This window comes from Aotus nancymaae, unplaced genomic scaffold (assembly GCF_030222135.1).
Source record: "Aotus nancymaae isolate 86718 unplaced genomic scaffold, 86718_ANA_hifiasm-v0.15.2.pri h1tg000108l, whole genome shotgun sequence".
NCBI lineage: Eukaryota > Metazoa > Chordata > Mammalia > Primates > Aotidae > Aotus > Aotus nancymaae.
This window is the reverse complement of record NW_026988523.1, coordinates 737,107-754,716: the sequence shown is the minus strand read 5'-3', so window position 1 is coordinate 754,716 and position 17,610 is coordinate 737,107. Positions and strand designations below refer to the sequence as shown.

The 17,610-nt window shown below is 42.6% G+C and overlaps 1 protein-coding gene across 3 annotated transcripts in view; it reads right to left on the bottom strand.

Moving 5' to 3' along the window:
* Positions 1–7,481, bottom strand: part of POU2F1 (POU class 2 homeobox 1) — a 196,423-nt gene extending 188,942 nt beyond the window's left edge. For 2 of the 3 annotated variants that reach the window (XM_064370594.1, XM_064370596.1), the window contains exon 1: positions 6,880–6,968. In XM_064370594.1, coding sequence (XP_064226664.1) covers positions 6,880–6,940 — 61 coding nt within the window. In that variant the 5' untranslated portion in view covers positions 6,941–6,968. Of the gene's footprint in view, positions 1–6,879; positions 6,969–7,333 lie in introns of those variants that run through there. The other variant, XM_064370601.1, reaches the window with a different exon arrangement.
* Between the last annotated feature and the right edge of the window lie 10,129 nt (positions 7,482–17,610).

Genomic DNA, 17,610 nt, shown 5'->3' with positions numbered 1-17,610 from the left:
GATCAATTCTCTGATCTTCATTATCTGTTACATATTTTAATAAGTAAATACATACATTGTTTTTTCATTATTCCTGCTTAAGTAAACATACCAACTCCTCCACAGCAGTCATATTTCCTTGTTATCCCCAAAGACTATGGGCACAGGACCAGGTACATAGTAGATATCTTTCATAAACTAGGATGGTAACTATTTTTAAAGATTAATTATAATATTGCTTGCCACAGTATCAATCAGCCAAAAAAGGCTATATTGTTCATTAAGGAGACCACTAAAATAAGTGTACTAAAACAAGAAAACACCTAAGTCACTTCTCCGTATAAAAATATATTCCCTTTAAGGCATCAGTGCAATTCCATTAAGGTGACCATATGTTTAAGCACAAATGAGTCTTTTAACATACAACAAATCGTTCATTTTCTAGCCATTCCTGTTTATATCTTCCACTGCAGAGAGAGTTCAATAGAGAGGGGGAAAAAGCCTACCATAATCATTATTATTATTTTACTGATTTAATTTCATACACCATTTCTATATTCCAATATAAAAAAGCAATAAAGTTACAATGAATTATGAAATAAATAGCATGACAAAATTGTACTTGCTATAACTTTCAATATTGAAGACTTAGTAAAGCTCCTACAAACACTTAACTTTGTGCAATGTGAACATTGCCTTTTTTAAAAAAGATTACTATAATGTATCCCCTCTGGCTAAATATGCAGGACTTCCAGTAGTTTGAAAGCAATCTGGGCCAGGTATGTAGCTCATGCTTGTGATCCCAGCACTTTGGGAGGCCACAGTAGGACTTAAGCCCAGGAGTCTGAGACTAGCCTAAGCAACATAGTAAGATCCCATCTCTCAAAAAAAAAAAAAAAAAAAATCAAAAATAAGAGAAAATAAATAAATAAAAGAGAATCTGATAAATCTAGAAGTTTGCTGATTCTTCTTTTAATCAATTACTAGTCCTGTCAGCAAAATGTAAGCAACACTGAAAACTTTGAGTGTTTGCTTAATTGGTTAAAAAAAAAAAAAAAAGAGCTCTATTAGTCACTGAGTATACAAAGATATCAATGCTCAAAAAATTCACACCTCATAGTAAAAATACACAGAACCCCATAACCACATGCACTGTATGCAAGGAGCATCTTCAAATCAGAGGTTCTGAAACTCAAGAAAACTATCATATTCCAAATCCTAAATATACTATAAATGGAACAGTAAGTCAGACCAAGGCTCCACTCATGCTATTTTTGTTTCCATTGCTATTACTGCTGAAACAGTTTATAAGAGCTCATCACCTGTTTAATACATAGAAATACTTCAGTATAAAACAAACCAATTTGTTCCTAAGAATTAAAATCTATAGTCATTCAATTTTCTTTACTTATAAAATGTCAATAACGCACAAAAATGTCCAGTAAAATATGCATAAGGAAACTGCTATTCTCTGTGAACCTTAATTATTATTCCTTTCAACCACTCAAAAAGATACTTACATCATTTAAGCAACACAATAAAATAAGAATTAAGCAAAATGGTGGCCCAAAGAGTTTCCCGGAAAAATGATAAAGGAAAAAATTGATGCAAAAAGGGTACAGAAATTCAAAGCAGATATGTAACTAAATCAAATCCACAACTTTCAACTCTAATGCCCAAGAAATAGTAAGTACGTTTGTTCAGGCATTTAGCATTTAAGGAGGCATCAGAAACAAGAACGTGGGTGACCAAAAAGGGGCATGTTTTGTCCATGACTTGGTCTGTTCTCTAAACACAGATCATCTGTATAGTTCTAAATTCAAATGCAATCACTTTCACCAGGAAAAACACATTCCTGCTTAAAATCAGGCTTCACAGCAAGTCTTTACTAATAACAAAAACCTGTGTAATTGAACCAATACTGATGTATAAAGGCAAATTAATGAGTCACACACCGTTATTTTTAATGGTGCTTGGAAGATTAATATGCAAAGATTACAACTGCGGGGTTTCAACATTAAAAACAAAACAAAATAACCGATAACAAGGCAATCACTACTACACAATATTACAGTCTTCCAAGTGCAAAGGAAACATTCATTAAAGTGACTGACCAACTTAAGAGACATAAATAAATTCAAGATCAAGCAATACAGATTCAAGAAACACATCAAATATTTCATTTTTTAATAGAAAATACTTAAAGATAACATTCAAATGTCCATTTCTGCTATTTTAGAACCACCTGCCTAAGATATTCAAGGCTCTATTAAACATCTTTGGTGGCTTGATAAAAGCAATGTAACATTTTGAGCCCCGAACAAATGAATGCCAGACTGACAATTATTTCAACCTAGGCAGCAATGAAACACATTTTATTTATTCCACTTTATACTACCTATTGATGCAGAGAATAGTAAATTTAAAATACAGCAGAATACTACACCTGAATTCATTTAAACCGGAATAATATCTACTGTTTGTTTTTTCCCTGTCTACTGGGATTTTGAAAATGACAAAATGAAAGGAATTACAAACTAATTTGAGGGAAGAGGTTAAAAATTACGTTTACGGTAATGGTTTCAAAGCAGAACAGCCCTTTAGAATTCAAAAACAGTTGGTCAGCTGTCACATGAATTTTTAAGACCCTGATTCAGAAGTATCATTATAACTAATAGGTGAGAGAGTTAAAGTGACAATGGGCTGGGCGTCGTGGCTCATGCCTGTAATCCCAGCACTTTGGGAGGCCAAAGGAGGCCGATCACGAGGTCAGGAGTCAAGAGTTTGAAACCAGCCTGGCCAACATGATGAAACCCCACTTCTACTAAAAATACAAAAATTAGCTGGGCGTCATGGGGCATGCCTATAGTCCCAAGTACTCAGGAGGCTGAGGCAGAAGAATTGCTTGAACCAGGGAGGTAGAGACTGCAGTGAGCCTAGATCGTACCACTGCACTCCAGCCTGGGCGACAGAGCAAGACTCTGTCTGGAAAAAAAAGAAAAAGGGAAGTGACAATGGATTTCCTAGAAATGTGCAGAAAGCTACATGACAGATGCAAAAGCAGACAGGCAGGTTATAAACTCATGTGGGTTCAAAAGTAACCTGAAATACTCTACCAAATTTGGATCACAAATTTGGGTTAGGAATAAAGCACAGCAATTTATCACATTCTCAAGGAATTTTATTCATCACCTTAAGATAAACTAATGATTAAAAATATGACGAGAAATGTCTCACAAGAAAATATATCAATATGTCAGAAATTCTAAGTGCAATCACCACGCTGCAATGGAACAATTTTCAAAATCACCAATTAATCAAGACAAAATGAACAAACTTGTCCAAACTAAGATAAATCCAAACAGAATTCTGAAATTTTTTAAAAAACTGTTTTCAAAGTACATGCTTTCCTGGAAGTATTCTACCTTATTTTCAACACTATCATTTCTACCTAAAAAAATACATAGCCCTCATTCTCAACTCTGCTTTATTCACTGAACTGGGTTCTAAGGCAAATGGTCTCTCCATTAGCCCGAGCCATGCTCTGATTAAGAAACACAGTTTCTTATAAGAGTTTGGGGGGATCACAACAAACATATCTAAAATAAGCATTTATATGGGTTACTTCTATATTGATCTAAAACCCATATACTCCATTTGAGAAATTTGAGGAAATGAATTTTTATAACAGAATTAAAAGTGAACCAAATACAAGGCCAGTTAACAACATCCATCCTTTTCCGTATTGCAAAAACTGTAACAATGAAATTTTGTTTATAAAATCCAATGTACATTTTATCATCTTGTATAAAATATCTATGGCCTCAGTAGCGGTTAAATTGCAGCTATAAAGGAAATTGTCCCGAGATAAATGGTTTCCCTATGAGAAGGCTTCACTGCTACACTTCACCTCAGGACAATAAATCAAATTAAGTGCACCTTGTCCTCTGTCCAATGACATCATCAGTTTGACCACATCTTGGGAATCCGGTGCAAAAACATATGCTATTTAAGGCATGAAATTATATTACTGCTTTCTCTCCATCCGACCTCATATTTCAGGTCTCTGAAGCAGTCATTCACCTGAAGGTTCTCTTAAAAGCTACAGATTTTTTTTTCCTGCTGCATTCAGGACCTGCCTACTGTGAGTGAAAGAAGAAAAATGGTGAGAACCGGTTATCTGAAATTATCAAACCTAGAATTTTGTTACAAATTAAACTGAAGACCAATGTTCCACAAAACATATAGCTAGCCACTCACCAAAACGTCTTAACATAATTAACACATTAGTGTTAAACCCCACTCCTCTACTACTTCCCTCAACTAGGCAGCAGTAAACATCCACCAATGAGAAGCAAGAGTGTGTGTGTGTGTGTGTGTGTCTCTCTCTCTCACACACACACACCCCCCTATATAAAATAAAGTAAGAAAATTTTACCACAGGAAAGACCAAAAATCAAAATTACTGTTTCCTCTAAACTGTAAAAGTTAATCCAGTAAAAGTTAATCTGCCTCTCACAAGCCAACTGTCTTAAGTTTAGATAAAACATAAAATCAGTTCTGACAGCTTAAAGAGGGACAGGTGTGCTGGGAGGAGACCAGTTCTAAGACCAGGGTAAACACAATGCCTGTGTTTATTCTTCTCTTTTCACTCATTTAACCATGACACAAATACTCAAAGAACCCCATTTTTGGTTTTCAGTAGTGCTACAATTAAAATAAGCAAGTTGATGACAGTGATGCCACAAAATTTACGTCTGCTCCATTTTAAATTAGAATGAAGATGTCAGAAAGGGAGCACCACACTAAGAAATTATGAAAGCGTTGTTCATTGGAATTGCTAAAATACTAAGCTACTCCACAACTCCTAGAGGAAAAAAAAAATGTGTCCGTTTCACAAATACTGCAGATCTTTACAAAGCCTTGAAGTATTTAATATGGGGGTGGGGAGCAACTGGGGTACCTAACCCCAAAACAAAGTGATTTGGGTGAAACCAAAATAGATTTCATAGGCTTCAAAATAAGACAGGACAGATTTTCCTCCCTAGGCCCAATACTACTGCAAACTATCAGAAAGTCTTTTTCAGAGAAACAAACCATCAGAGTTCATACTTAGCTAGGAGCTGTTTTAATGCTAGTAAGGCCCCAAGAGACTCTGTTTTGCCCGCAGAGGAGGGGAAAATGTGTGGAAGTTGGTGGGGGGAGTCATTTTGGTTATTAGTAAATAAATCAAGCAGCAGAGAACATGAGGCCTAGGCGACTGCTAGAGCAGCCAAGGCCTAGCTTTCTCTCTCTCTCTTCCCAGCACGGCTTGGGTTTGATCTCAGAGCCCCGTGGATTGCCAAGGAAAAAAAAAAAAAAGAATCATATCGAACCACAAAAGCACATGGGGCGAATGTAAAATATAAACACGGCGTTGGGCTGTGAGTGGCTGTTATTAAAGGTCTGAATTACTAAACATGAGAGGCGGGGAAAGCCAGGCGGCCATTTCAATAATATAAACCTCCCAGAATTAGACATTATTCAAATGAGAAGAGGTTCGGCAAAGCAGAGAGTAAAGACGACCCAGCACCCAGCGAGAAAACACCACTACAGAAGCAGGGAGGGGGATCCCCGTCACTCCCCACCGATTCCCAACAGGAGAGGAAATCGAAAATGCGATCAACTTGTCAGGCCAGCCCATTCTGGGGCAGAAGGGCAGCCCTTTACATCCAAGTTCTCGGGAGGCCTAGGGGCGCTTCTGGGGCCTCGGAGCGAGAGGCCCCGGAGGGCCACCCGCCCCGTGCGTCCCGGTCAGGCGCGGGGGGCGGAGGAGAGGGACACGGCGTGGGCGGGGAGGGGGCGGCAGAGAGGGGCAAAGGGAGACGGAGGTCAGACCACGCCAGGCACCTCCAGCCCAACTCGCCCGCGAAGCCCCGACCGCCGGCCCCGGAGTGCGGGCCGCCCCAGAGGACATTCCCTCCGAAGGAACTTGCCCCGAGGACTCCTTCCAGCCCAGTCCACATCCCAGAGGGCGACGCAGACCCCTGAGCGAGTTCCCCAACCCCGCTGCCCCAGGCCGCCTCGCAGCGCCCACAACCGCTCACCCCTACCCACCTAGAGCGCAGGCCCGGCTCGGGTCAGGCCGCCACACCGGGGACGAGTGGGGCGCGGCCGAGGTGCCTGGGGCCGTGACCCCCAGGCTCAGCCCCGCTCCGACCCCCGTGTGGCGGCGGGGCACGGGCAGGGAGCTCTCCCCGCGCGCACTCCCGGGTGCCCTGCGGGCCGCCCCCCGCAATGGGCAGCGCCCCCCCGCCCGGGCCAGCTCCCGGGGAAAGCAGCGTGCGGGTGTCCGGCCGCCGGGGTCCGCTCTGGCCCCGCCGCCTCCCCGGCATTGTGCTCGCCGCCGCCTCCGTCCCCTCCACGCCCCCCACCCCGCGCCCGCCAGGCCCCGGCCGCTCGCCTGCGCCCCACTGCGCCCCGCCGGCCCAGCAGCTATGAATATGTAAAATGTCTTTATTGTCCTCTCCCTCAGCTCCGGCCCCGCCGCCCCGCCGCGGACCCGCTCGGGTTCGGGCACGGCGGCCAGGAGGCGGCGGCGGTGGCGGCGGCTGGCGGAGGAGGAGGAGGGCCGGTGCCGGCGGGCGGGCGGCGAGCCGCGGCGGGGTGGGCCGGGGGCAGGAGGAGGGCGGTGGATCGCAGCCCACTTTGCCCCTTGTCTTCCCCCTCCGCCTGGCCGCTCCGAGCCTCTTTCCCCCTCCGCTCGGCGCCCGGCGGGGGCTCCGTGCTCCCCGGCCCCCCATCTCCCCACCGTTAATTATAATAATCCTGAGTACTAATAAATTATGCTAAGTCGCGGGGGGGGCAGCGGGAGCCGGGGTTGAGTATGAATATGAATATGTAAAATGCTGTAATGATTACCTGCTGCTGCTGCCGCCGCGGCTGAACTCTCATCTTGACTCGCTGCTCCTCCGTCCGCCATTTTGAATATTTTAACCAAAATCGCCCGGTCGATAAACCCTCCCTCGCTCTGGCTCCCCTCCCCCCTCCCGCCCTGCTTGCCTCCTCCCTCCTCTCCGCCCCCTCCGGCTCCTTCCTCTCCCCGCGTGCGCGCCAGGGGGCGCGCGAGCGCCCCTCAGAAGAGCTCCACCCCTCTCCCGCGCTCTGCGCACGCGCCTCTGGACCGCTGTGGCCCTTCGGTAGCTAAAGCAGCGCCCTCAATCTGCTAGTCACTCCTTCGGTTCATTTTTCGTTTCGGCTCTGCGCATGCGTGCTTTTCTCCACGCGCCTGAAGTGTGGCCAGCGCATGCGCTCCCTTTAGCTGGTAACCAGCCTATACAGTGTGCCGGGGCTAGTGTCTTCTTGCACTACTCACTTTTGCTCCGGCTTTGCTTCCCTCCCGGCTTCGCTCCGACTTCCCCTAGTGGCCTGTGGCATTGTCAAAGCAGGGCAAGGAGCACAGCGGTCGGGAGAGTGGGGGAGGGGCAGCGAGCTGCCTGCGTGCCCCGCGCTCCGCACTTTCTACTGACTTTTCGCGCAGCTGAAACATTGGCAACAATGGAGATGCCGCTCCTTGCTAGGTAATTTCCGGCCTTCAGGGCAGGTGCGGGCGGAAACGACCGCCACGAGGAGCCGGGCACGAGGCTCTGCTGAACCACGCGCTTGCCTCCCGCTTTAAATTTGAATCCGAACTAATCCCCGCCCCCGGCTCTGCAAAAGCTGGAGCCCCGACCCTGGCTTACGCGAGGGGGAGTGTCCTGTGATTGTTTTAATTAGCCCTAAAGCTCTTCTGCTGTACGTGATTCTAACGCCCAGCCGGCTTCCTCGGGAGCTGGGTGTCATTAGGTCGCTAATTTCCGCCCTACGCTTCCCTGCTGCTTTCACGCCCCTTGAAAGCCGCTACCCCTATCGAAACCAACAGACCCCCTCTACTGAGGCTTTGCCCCCTTTCTTCCCGCCTTGGAACATCTTTTAAAACCTAGCAGTAAACTGGATGACTAATAAAAATGTCGAAATCAACTGTAACTTCATCATGAATTTTATTTTGCTTTGTTTCTCAGAGTAAATATGATACTGGGGAAAGGTTTCCCGTTGCAAGTATCTTTCTTGGTAACTTAGTCATAATGTTGCTGAGATTTCTTTATCTTAAATGATAAAATTCCCTGGACAAAGTCTCAGTTCTAATTATTTTACGAATTCTTAAAGCCTTAAGATTTTTCTAGGCTTTTTTTTTTTTTTTTTTAATAAAAAGAAAGGTGTATTTCATGGCAAGCAAAGTTTTTTAAAAAATCAACTCCAGTTATTCTGTCTTGAGAGACATGATTGATGTTTAAATTGGGTAGACTTGCTGGTTCTTCACTTAAAAACAAAAAACTGATCTCCAAGTGAGAGTCAGCAATTATGTTAACGGCTAAAGTTTTAATCATCAGTTCTAGCATGCTGGTTGAACTTCTTTAACTGTGCAAGTACAGTTAAAGCTATTGTCAGTGACAGCCAGCGATTTGGGGGTGGGATTGATATATTCCTGGTAATTAAGCCTTAGGGTGTGTGCATGACTGTTTGAACCAAATAATTAGACTGCCCTGTAATCCAATTATTTCCAGTCACACCAACCAGCACAGTTAAGGAAATGAAATATTTAACCAGTTAATCTGGAAATATGGCCTAAGTTATATTCACCAGCATTACTATAAAGAAGTCTCAGAATCGTCAACCTTATTGGAAATAGCTAAGTACATGCCCCTTCTCTGGGGGACACAAATTTGAAATCATCTCCGCTAAGAAAAAGAACTCAAATAGCCTTATTTAATTTCCTATCTTCTATTTAATCCTAATTTTGCTCTTTGGTTCAAAAAGTAAATTAATATGACCTTCGGAAAGTCATTGAAGCTAGTGTCTGTGTTATGCATTCTTTACTGTTTCACTTCTATAAAAGGAAATTTTCATGGAAAGGATTTTTATTTAAGGAAGGGTAGTTCTGTGAGAACAAAAATAGCTTAAAATAGACTATCAAAGTTTCATTTTTCCTCCTAATGAGATATTTATGTTTCCAACTGTGTCCCCAGTGCCTAGCACGATGCCTGGGCATAGCAGGTGTTCATATTTGTTGGAGAAAAATAGTTAATATACAGTTGTATATGTTAGGATTATTTGTAAAATTAATGTGGTCATTTATTCAATAAAAAGTTGTAAACATCTGCATTCTGCCATTAACTTACTAGGTGCTAAAGATAGGAAAATGTGTAAGACACTACTTTGACCTCAGCAAACTCACATGTATCACTTTAAAAAACAAATCCTTACAATACCCTGGGAGGTAGAAACTCTTTATCCCAATTATCTAGGATGGGAAGATTGAGGCATTAGAGATGTCAAGTAACTTGCCCAGTGTCACACCACTATTAAGTATTAGAGCTAAAATTCAAACACAGGCAAGGGACTGGACTCTTAACCACTACACTAAGTTATTTGCTTTGGATCAGGCAAAATCTTGGAGATACATGTGTTAGGCTGTTCATGCATTGCTATAAAGAAATACCTGATACCGCGTAACTTATAAGAAAAGAGTTTTGACTCATGGGTCTGTAGAATGTACCGGAAGCATAGCACTGGGAAAGACTATGCTTCTGAGGAGGACTCTGGAAGCTTACAGTCATGATGAAGGCCAAGCAAGAGCTTGTACATCACACAGGAGAGCAGGAACAAGAGAAGGAGTAGGGGGACAGGTGCCACACACTGTTAAAGGACCATGTCTTAGAAGAACTCACTGTCACGAGGACAGCACCAAGGGGATGGTGCTAAACCATTCATGAGAAATCTACCCCAATGATCCAATCACCTCTGTTCTTGCACTGCTATAAAGAAATACCTGAGTTGGGGTAATTTACAAAGAAGCGTGATTAACTTACAGTTCCCGCAGGCTGTGAGCTACACATTTTTAAACAACCAGATCTCATGAGAACTCACTATCACCAGAACAGCAAGGGGGAAATCCACCCCCATGATCCAATCGCCTCCCTCCAGGCCCCACCACCAAAATTGAGGATCACAATTTGACATGAGATTTGGTGGGGACACAGATTAAACCACATTAGTACAAATAGTTTAGTATAGGAAGGGAACACATTAAACAGTGTCCTTGTATATAATGTCATCATAATAAAAATGTAGGTCAGATGCAATGGTCACACCTAAAATCCTACCACTTTGGAAGACTGAGGCAGAAGGATTGCTTGACACCAGGAGTTCAAGACCAGCTTGAGCAACACAGACCCTCTCTCTACAAAAAATTAAGGTGGGTGTGGTGGCACACACCTATGCTCCCAGCTTCTTAGCTCCTTGGGAGGTTTAGGTGAGGGGTAAGGACTGCGTGAGGGCAGGAGTTCGAGGCTGCTGTGAGCTATGACGGTGCCACTGCACTCCTGCCTGGGTGACAGATCCTGACTCAAAAAAAATTTATTTTAATAAATACAAATAAAAAGGTATATGTGGATGAGAACTTCACATAGAAACAAATAGCAGCTCTATTATAATTGCCAAAAACTAGAAATAATTCAAATGTTCTTCATATGAATGAATAAACAAACATTCATACCACAGAATACTACTCAGCAACTGAAAAGAATGAACTACCGTCATATGCAACAAATTCAATGAATCTCAAAGGCATTATGCTGACTGAAAGAAGCTAGTCTCAAAAGGTTATGTACCATGTACCATATGGTTCCATCTATATGATATTAATGAGATAACAAAACTATGGTGATAGAAAACAGATCAGTGGTTGCCAGGAGATAGTTACAGGGGAAGGTGTGATTATACAGGATAGGCACAAGGGAAGTTTGGAGGAGGGGGGCGATTAATGGAGTTGTTCTGTATGCTGAGTGTGGTAGAGGTAACACCAATCTATACGTATAGTAAAATACACACATGGCACAGTAGTGCAGGGGAGTGGTGGCTACTTCTGCCTAGATGTTACCATTACTGGATGGATGTTCCTTAGTGTCAACAGGAATGTGTTCCATCTGTCTTGCTAAAGTGCAACACACAGGCTCCCTTGCACCTAGGTGTGGCCATGTGACGAAATTTTGACTATTGAATTATAAAGAGTTAATTTGGTGGGATTTCTGGGAGCGCTTTTTAAAGAAACAAGTTTTGGGAGGCCAAGGTGGGAGGATCACTTGAGGCCAGAAGTTCAGGGCCAGACCTGGCAACTTATGAGACTGCATCTCTACAAATATTTAAACATTTAGCTGGGTGTGGTGGCGCATGCCTGTAGTCCCAGCTACCTGGGAGGCTTAGGTGGGAGAATCACTTGAGTCTGGAAGGTTGAGATAGCAGTGAGCCTTGATCTCGCCACTTCAATGCAACAACCTCAGTGTCCAATGTCCCAGTCCCACCTGGGGTAGAGAGCAAAACCCTGTCTCAAAAAAATAAAAGCAGCAAGTTTGTTCTTCCTCCTTTTTTCTCTTCCTGCTGCCTAGAATGCAGACGTGAAGACTGAAATTCCTGCAGTGTTCTTGGGCCTTGAAGTGCCATTTTTCTCGAAAGACCACACCCTGTTAGGAGCAATGAGCAGATCAGATCTTCTCCATAGGCGGAGGGAAGCACAGGACTGGGACTGGCACAGCCTTCCTTGTACTGAAGTTAACTCCTGGTGCCACCACACAGTTTTGTTAAAGACTGGGGAATCCAGACACCGGGAAATGTATTTTAATGAATTATGATGGCCTTAGGTGACTAAATTAAAAATTACCACTTTTTATAAACATCCCCAACATTTCACCTGTTCATAAAGCTTAACATTCTAATCTAGCAAATTAATTTGTTTTGTGGCCTAGGGATGCATTTCATAACTAATTAATCTTACAGCAGAGGCTTTCAAACTATGTTGAAGTCCGCAGTGCCAGCCTTGATGAAAAAGAAGCCCTCTATCTTCTCTTCAACCAAAATGGTATCACTGCATATGTGTGTGTGTGTGTGTGTGTGTGTGTGTGTGTGTGTGTACATGTATACATATACAGAAGTATATAAAATCAAGAAAAAAACGGGTGCCATTACTCTTTAGTATTTTATTGACACATTAGCAAGGGTAAAAAGTAAATGAAATTAAATAATTGGTACAAATATTGGGAAGTCATAGAAATTCTCATTTAATGTGTAAGTTATTGTTTATGTAGAAAATACAAGAAAGTCAGTTGAATCACTGTTAGTACAGATAAAATAGTTTATACAGACACACAAATAATTTCATGTATATATATATTCCCTCATAAACACGCATGAAATTCACTGTCTTGGAAGATTCAACCGAGGTGCATAGACTATAATACACCAAGCTTAAAGGTGTATATACTACAAATACATCAAGCAAGCTTGGCAAAAGAAACTTTAAAAAGTTTTCAAGCCAGGCATGGTGGCACATGCCTGGAGTCCCAGTTACTTGGGAGGCTGAGGATGGAGCTTTGCGTGAGTCCAGAAGTTTGAAACTAGCCTAGGTAACATAGAACAAGACTGTCTCTTAGGGAAAAAGAATGTTGAAGATAAAATGACGACGACCGTTGGATATAGAGCACTGGGACCACGATCTCCTTTTTGTCAAGTCTCGTGGTGTATCCAGTTTTTCCAAGGAAGATTTTGATCCTGCCTCAGATATTTCCATGGTCTTTCACCCTTGAGCAGGTGGAGAGATCTTCCACTAAATTAATGAATGGAAACTGGTCACATGCCTTAACATTCATAACAGGCTGTCACACTTACTGATTGTAGCTGACTGCTGCAATTTATGTTTCTACCCTTAATGTACAGCGTAGAATACTTCTACTTCTCGGAAATCTTTCTAAATCATTACTTATCAAAAAGCTCAATATCACTTATGGAGAACTAGCTGACGGATACATAGCCATTTTCTTTTCTAATTCAGCATCAGCAAATACTGTATATGACACTGCTCTTGCTACTTACCATCCCTTCCAAGCCCCTGGGCAACTTTAATCCCTAACCGTTTCTTATGCTGGGCCTAGACTCTTGCTCAAACATGATTCTCCCCAACCAGTGCTTCGAGCAGCTATTGGCATCTCCTCAGCATTGGCATGCAATATAAAATCCATTTGCTATTTCACCTCTAGATACTCTTAAAAGCCAAACTGTCAGAAAGCCATGCACTTGAAATACATCATTTTGTCCCCTGTAAGATTCTTTCCTAGAATTGTACTTTGGGCTTATGTCATCAGCCTACATTAAAATCATAAGAAGAAAAAACTCGTAGAAGTTATCATATTTACTGTAGAAGTGTTGTTGGAGTATCTGTCTTTTTTCTGAGAATTACTTTTTAACATCTGAAGGGCAGAGGTTAAGTAGCATGCCCAAGTTTACACAGTAAGGGACAGAACTAGGAATTGAACCAAAGATTGCCTGATTCCATATCCTCTGTTCCTTTCTCCTCTGAGCCCCCAGATCTGTTTGCCACCTTGGTTGCAAGCTCCTGCCCCAACCTGACTTCCCCTCACATCTAGACATTCAATCCTTCACTTCGTTTCCATGTATAAGGTACCAGTTTTTCCCCCTGCATTTATTCACTACATTTATGCCCTTCCTGCTTTTTCCTGCCCCTTTCTGTTCTTCCTCATAAGCTTTCTCTAGATAAACTCTCCCTGCATTTGCTCAACAACCCATTATAGTCTGACATCTGCTCCAATCATTTTCCTAAAGTTACTTTATTGGAAACCACTGATGACCTCCTAACTGCCAAATCTGATGACATCTTCACTCCTCATCTTGCCCCATCTCTCGGCAGTTTGACAGTGTTGATCGTTCCTTCCTTCTCAAAGCCATCTCTGCCTCCGGCCTCAAAGACAAATTGCTCTTCAATTTTTCCTCTTATCTCCCTAACTCTGTCATGATTTTCTTCACTGGATCCTCTCTTTCTTCCCATTGAATATAGGTATTCTCGGAGGAGCTGCGTGTGTGCCTCTCATGTTGCAAGCCTGTTTGGTGTCATTATCCCAATTTCAACTACTGACATCCCTCTGAAGACGACCGATCCCTTCAGTCCCCATGTCTCCCCGGATTGTCAGACTGTGTTACGTTTGTTTCCTTCACTAGAGTATAAACTATCAAGGACTGGACTTTATCTTTTTTCCTTCTTCTTCTTAATGTTACAGGACAGGTCTAGACGTAGTCAATGGCTTAACATTTTTTAAACAGATTTTCTTATCTACTTCTCCCTTTGTTTTAATGACCATCCAAGGTCATGTAAAAAGCGTTTATTTATTCATAAATGTTCATCGAGTACCTGCCATATACTTGGCATCACTCTAGGCAAAACATTTCCATTTCTGGAACATCCCAGGATCAGTACACATTTAGTTCAACCTTTTTATCTTCCGAGTCTACATCTTCAATTCTATATTTTATCCGTGCAGATGCACAATTCTTCACGTTTAAATATCCTTGACATCATGATGCACCTTACAAAGGTTTGATAAAGCACTGTGTCACAGTTTAATTGTCAGCATTTTTTGTTTTTGAGACAGGGTCTCATTCTGTGCCCCAAGCCGAGTGCAGTGGTGTGATCATGGCTCACTGCAGCCTCCACCTGCCAGGTTCAAGCAATCTTCCCATCTCAGCCTCCCAGACAGCTGGAACTACAGGGGTGTGCACTACCACATCCAGTTAATTTTTTATTTTTGTAGAGACAGGGTCTTGCTCTGTTGCCCAGGCTGCTCTCAGACTCTTAGACTGAAGCAATCCTCCTGCCTCGGCTTCCCAAAGTGTTGGGGTTTCAAGCATGAGTCACCGCACTGGGCCTTGGCAGCATTTTCTGATGGCATATAAAATAATGGTGCATCTTACAATGACATTTTAAACTTTATGAAATGTAATGATTTTATATTGATAATTAGGATTATAAACTTCATTCTATTACGTTTTGTCATCTGAAAAATGTTTAGTAATTCTGAGTGTGCTGGACTTTCTAAGGTAAGAAAAATATATTTTTAAAGGATTTTCAATAATAAGGGTTAAAACTAAAGGAAAAGGACTTACAATGGCACAATAGTTTCACAAATCTAAACATTTCCTCTGCTCCAAATATTCAGCAATGACCGATGAAATAAAAAAAGAAAACCAAAAAGAAACAGACTCAGAAGCAATAATCATTTCCACAAACCAGAAAGAACACTTAAATGCAGACCATGAGTGGGTTAGCTGCCTTGGGCCCGCTGGGCTTCAGCTCAGAGGCAGGCAGTGGTATTTGGGTTTTAGCACCGCAAAGAGGAAGGATCGGAACTAGGTTCTGGGCTTGGAAGCATCCTGCTCTCTACACACGGGTCCACACACTTTTTTTTTTTTTTTTGGTGATTGGTGGGTTTTCTTTATAATGACCTTCATTCATATTTTAATATATACATATTACATAAATCAAAATTCAAAACTCAAACTATAGCACTTTATGATACAGAGAAATCTCGTGTTTACTTCATTCTCGCTTTCCCTCTTCTTTAGGAAGTCATTTTTATTGGTCTGTTGTGTATTCTTCCAACATCTCTTCTCACAACTGTATATATTCTTATTTCTCTTCCTTTGTTTTTGTTGTTTTGTTTCGTTTCGTTGAGATAGGATTTCTCTATGATGTTGCCCAGGCTGGAGTGCAGTGGCTATTCACAGGCACAACCATAGCTCACTGCGGCCCAAATTCCTGGGCTCAGGTGATCCTCTTGCCTCAGCCTCCCAAGTAGCTGGGATCACAGGCATGTGCCACTATACCTGGCCTCTCTCCCTTTCTTAAAAGGATAGCATTCCCTTTTACACAAAAGATAGCACACAAAAGACACTATTCTATACCTTGCTTTTGTCACTTAACTGTAAGTCCAGCAGATTGTTCCATATCGGGATATGGAGATTTTACGCGTTCTTTTTCACGGCTCTGTCTACTTCATTGTGTGCTGAACTGTGGTTTACTCAACCAGTCCTCTCTTGCTGGACGCATGGCTATTTACAGATAAATGTTCCCTGTTACTCTCAATATCACAATGAACAACCTTGTACCTATGTCATTTCACACTCCCACACACTTTCGTGAATGGAGGCTGAGTAAAATTGTGGCCTAACTTCTGCCTGGGGCTACAGCTTTATAGGATGTTGAAGATTTAGCCAAGTAGAAAGACCACCCGCTGGATCATTCTCCTAAAACCTAGTTATAGATTAAAAGCTTCAGAAGTAGGGTGGAGGCAAATGTAAAACTAGTAAATAGCCCAGGTGCCGTGGCCTATGCCTGAAATTCCAGCACTTTGGGAGGCCGAGGTGGGCGGATCACCTGGGGTCAGGGGTTCAAGACCAGCCTGATTGACATGGCGAAACCCCATCTCTACTAAAAATACAGTAAGTAGCCAGGCTTGGTGGCACGCCCCTGTAATATCAGCTACTTGGAAGTCTGAGGCAGGAGAATCACTTGAACCCAGGATGTGGAGGTTGCATTAAGCTGAGATTGCACCACTGCACTCCAGCCTGGGTGACAGAGCAAAACTCCATCTCAAAAAAAAAACAAAAAACAAAAAACTAGTAAACAGCAAATAAGAGAGAGAAAGAGGCTTCTATAGGATGGATATAAAAATATATTTCAAAAACTAAATTTATGTGTTTATGTATTAATATATTTAATTTAAATTAAAATGGTGAATTAAATTTGTATTTAATTTGTTTAAATTATGTTTAACTTACATTAAGACAATTTATCCTTTTCTTTTTTACAGGGTCTTGGTCTGTGTCCCAAGCTAGAATGTAATGACACGATCACAGTTCACTGTGGCCTCAACCTCCCGAGCTCAAATGATCCTTCCACTTCAGCCTCCCAAGTAGCTGGGACCAGAGGCCCATGCCACCACACCCAGCTAATTATTTTATTTTGTAGAAATGAAGTCTCACTATGTTGCCCAGGCTGGTCTCAAACTTGTGGGCTCAAGCAATCCTCCTGCCTCAGCCTCTTGAAGTACTGGGATTACAAGCATGAGCCACCACACCCAGTAATTTATCCAATTTGGCACTTAACCCATCAGGGCAGCTGCCAGCTGTGCCCAAGACCAGAGCATATTTGCTTAATTTCTGTCCATTTCATGAGATTTTCTAAGAGACATCGGGGTACAAGGAGCTTTAATAATGCGCTGACAAAGTTGGATGCACAAAAGAGCGAGAGAGGACGGCAGTGCTTTGTGAGACGGAGCAGGAGCACCAGTCAAAAGCACTAGTAGTGCTTGGAGAGAGAAGCTTAAGTAGGCAGAGGAGTGTAAAATGAGGATGCCATGGGTAACTGAGCACACCTACTGAGGAGGGAATAGAGTTATGATAATAGTTACGTGTGAGTTCTGGCATCGGCCACACCCATGCTTGCCTCTCACTGACTGTTAACCTCACATAAAGGTCTTGAATGCCCCTGTACACTAGGGTCCTCCGCTTAAAATGGGGACTGCAGTGCTTTCTCAGTGCTCCCTGTATTGTGAGTACTGATAGGATTTTGTGAGATACTTCCGAGATCTCACCAGAAATACCCACAGAAACCAGTCCTACATATAAGCAGGGCAAGAGCCAGACACAAGAACCACACGAGTCAGCATACTGAGCAGAAGAAATAATAGCGAGAATGCAAACTGAGGTTTA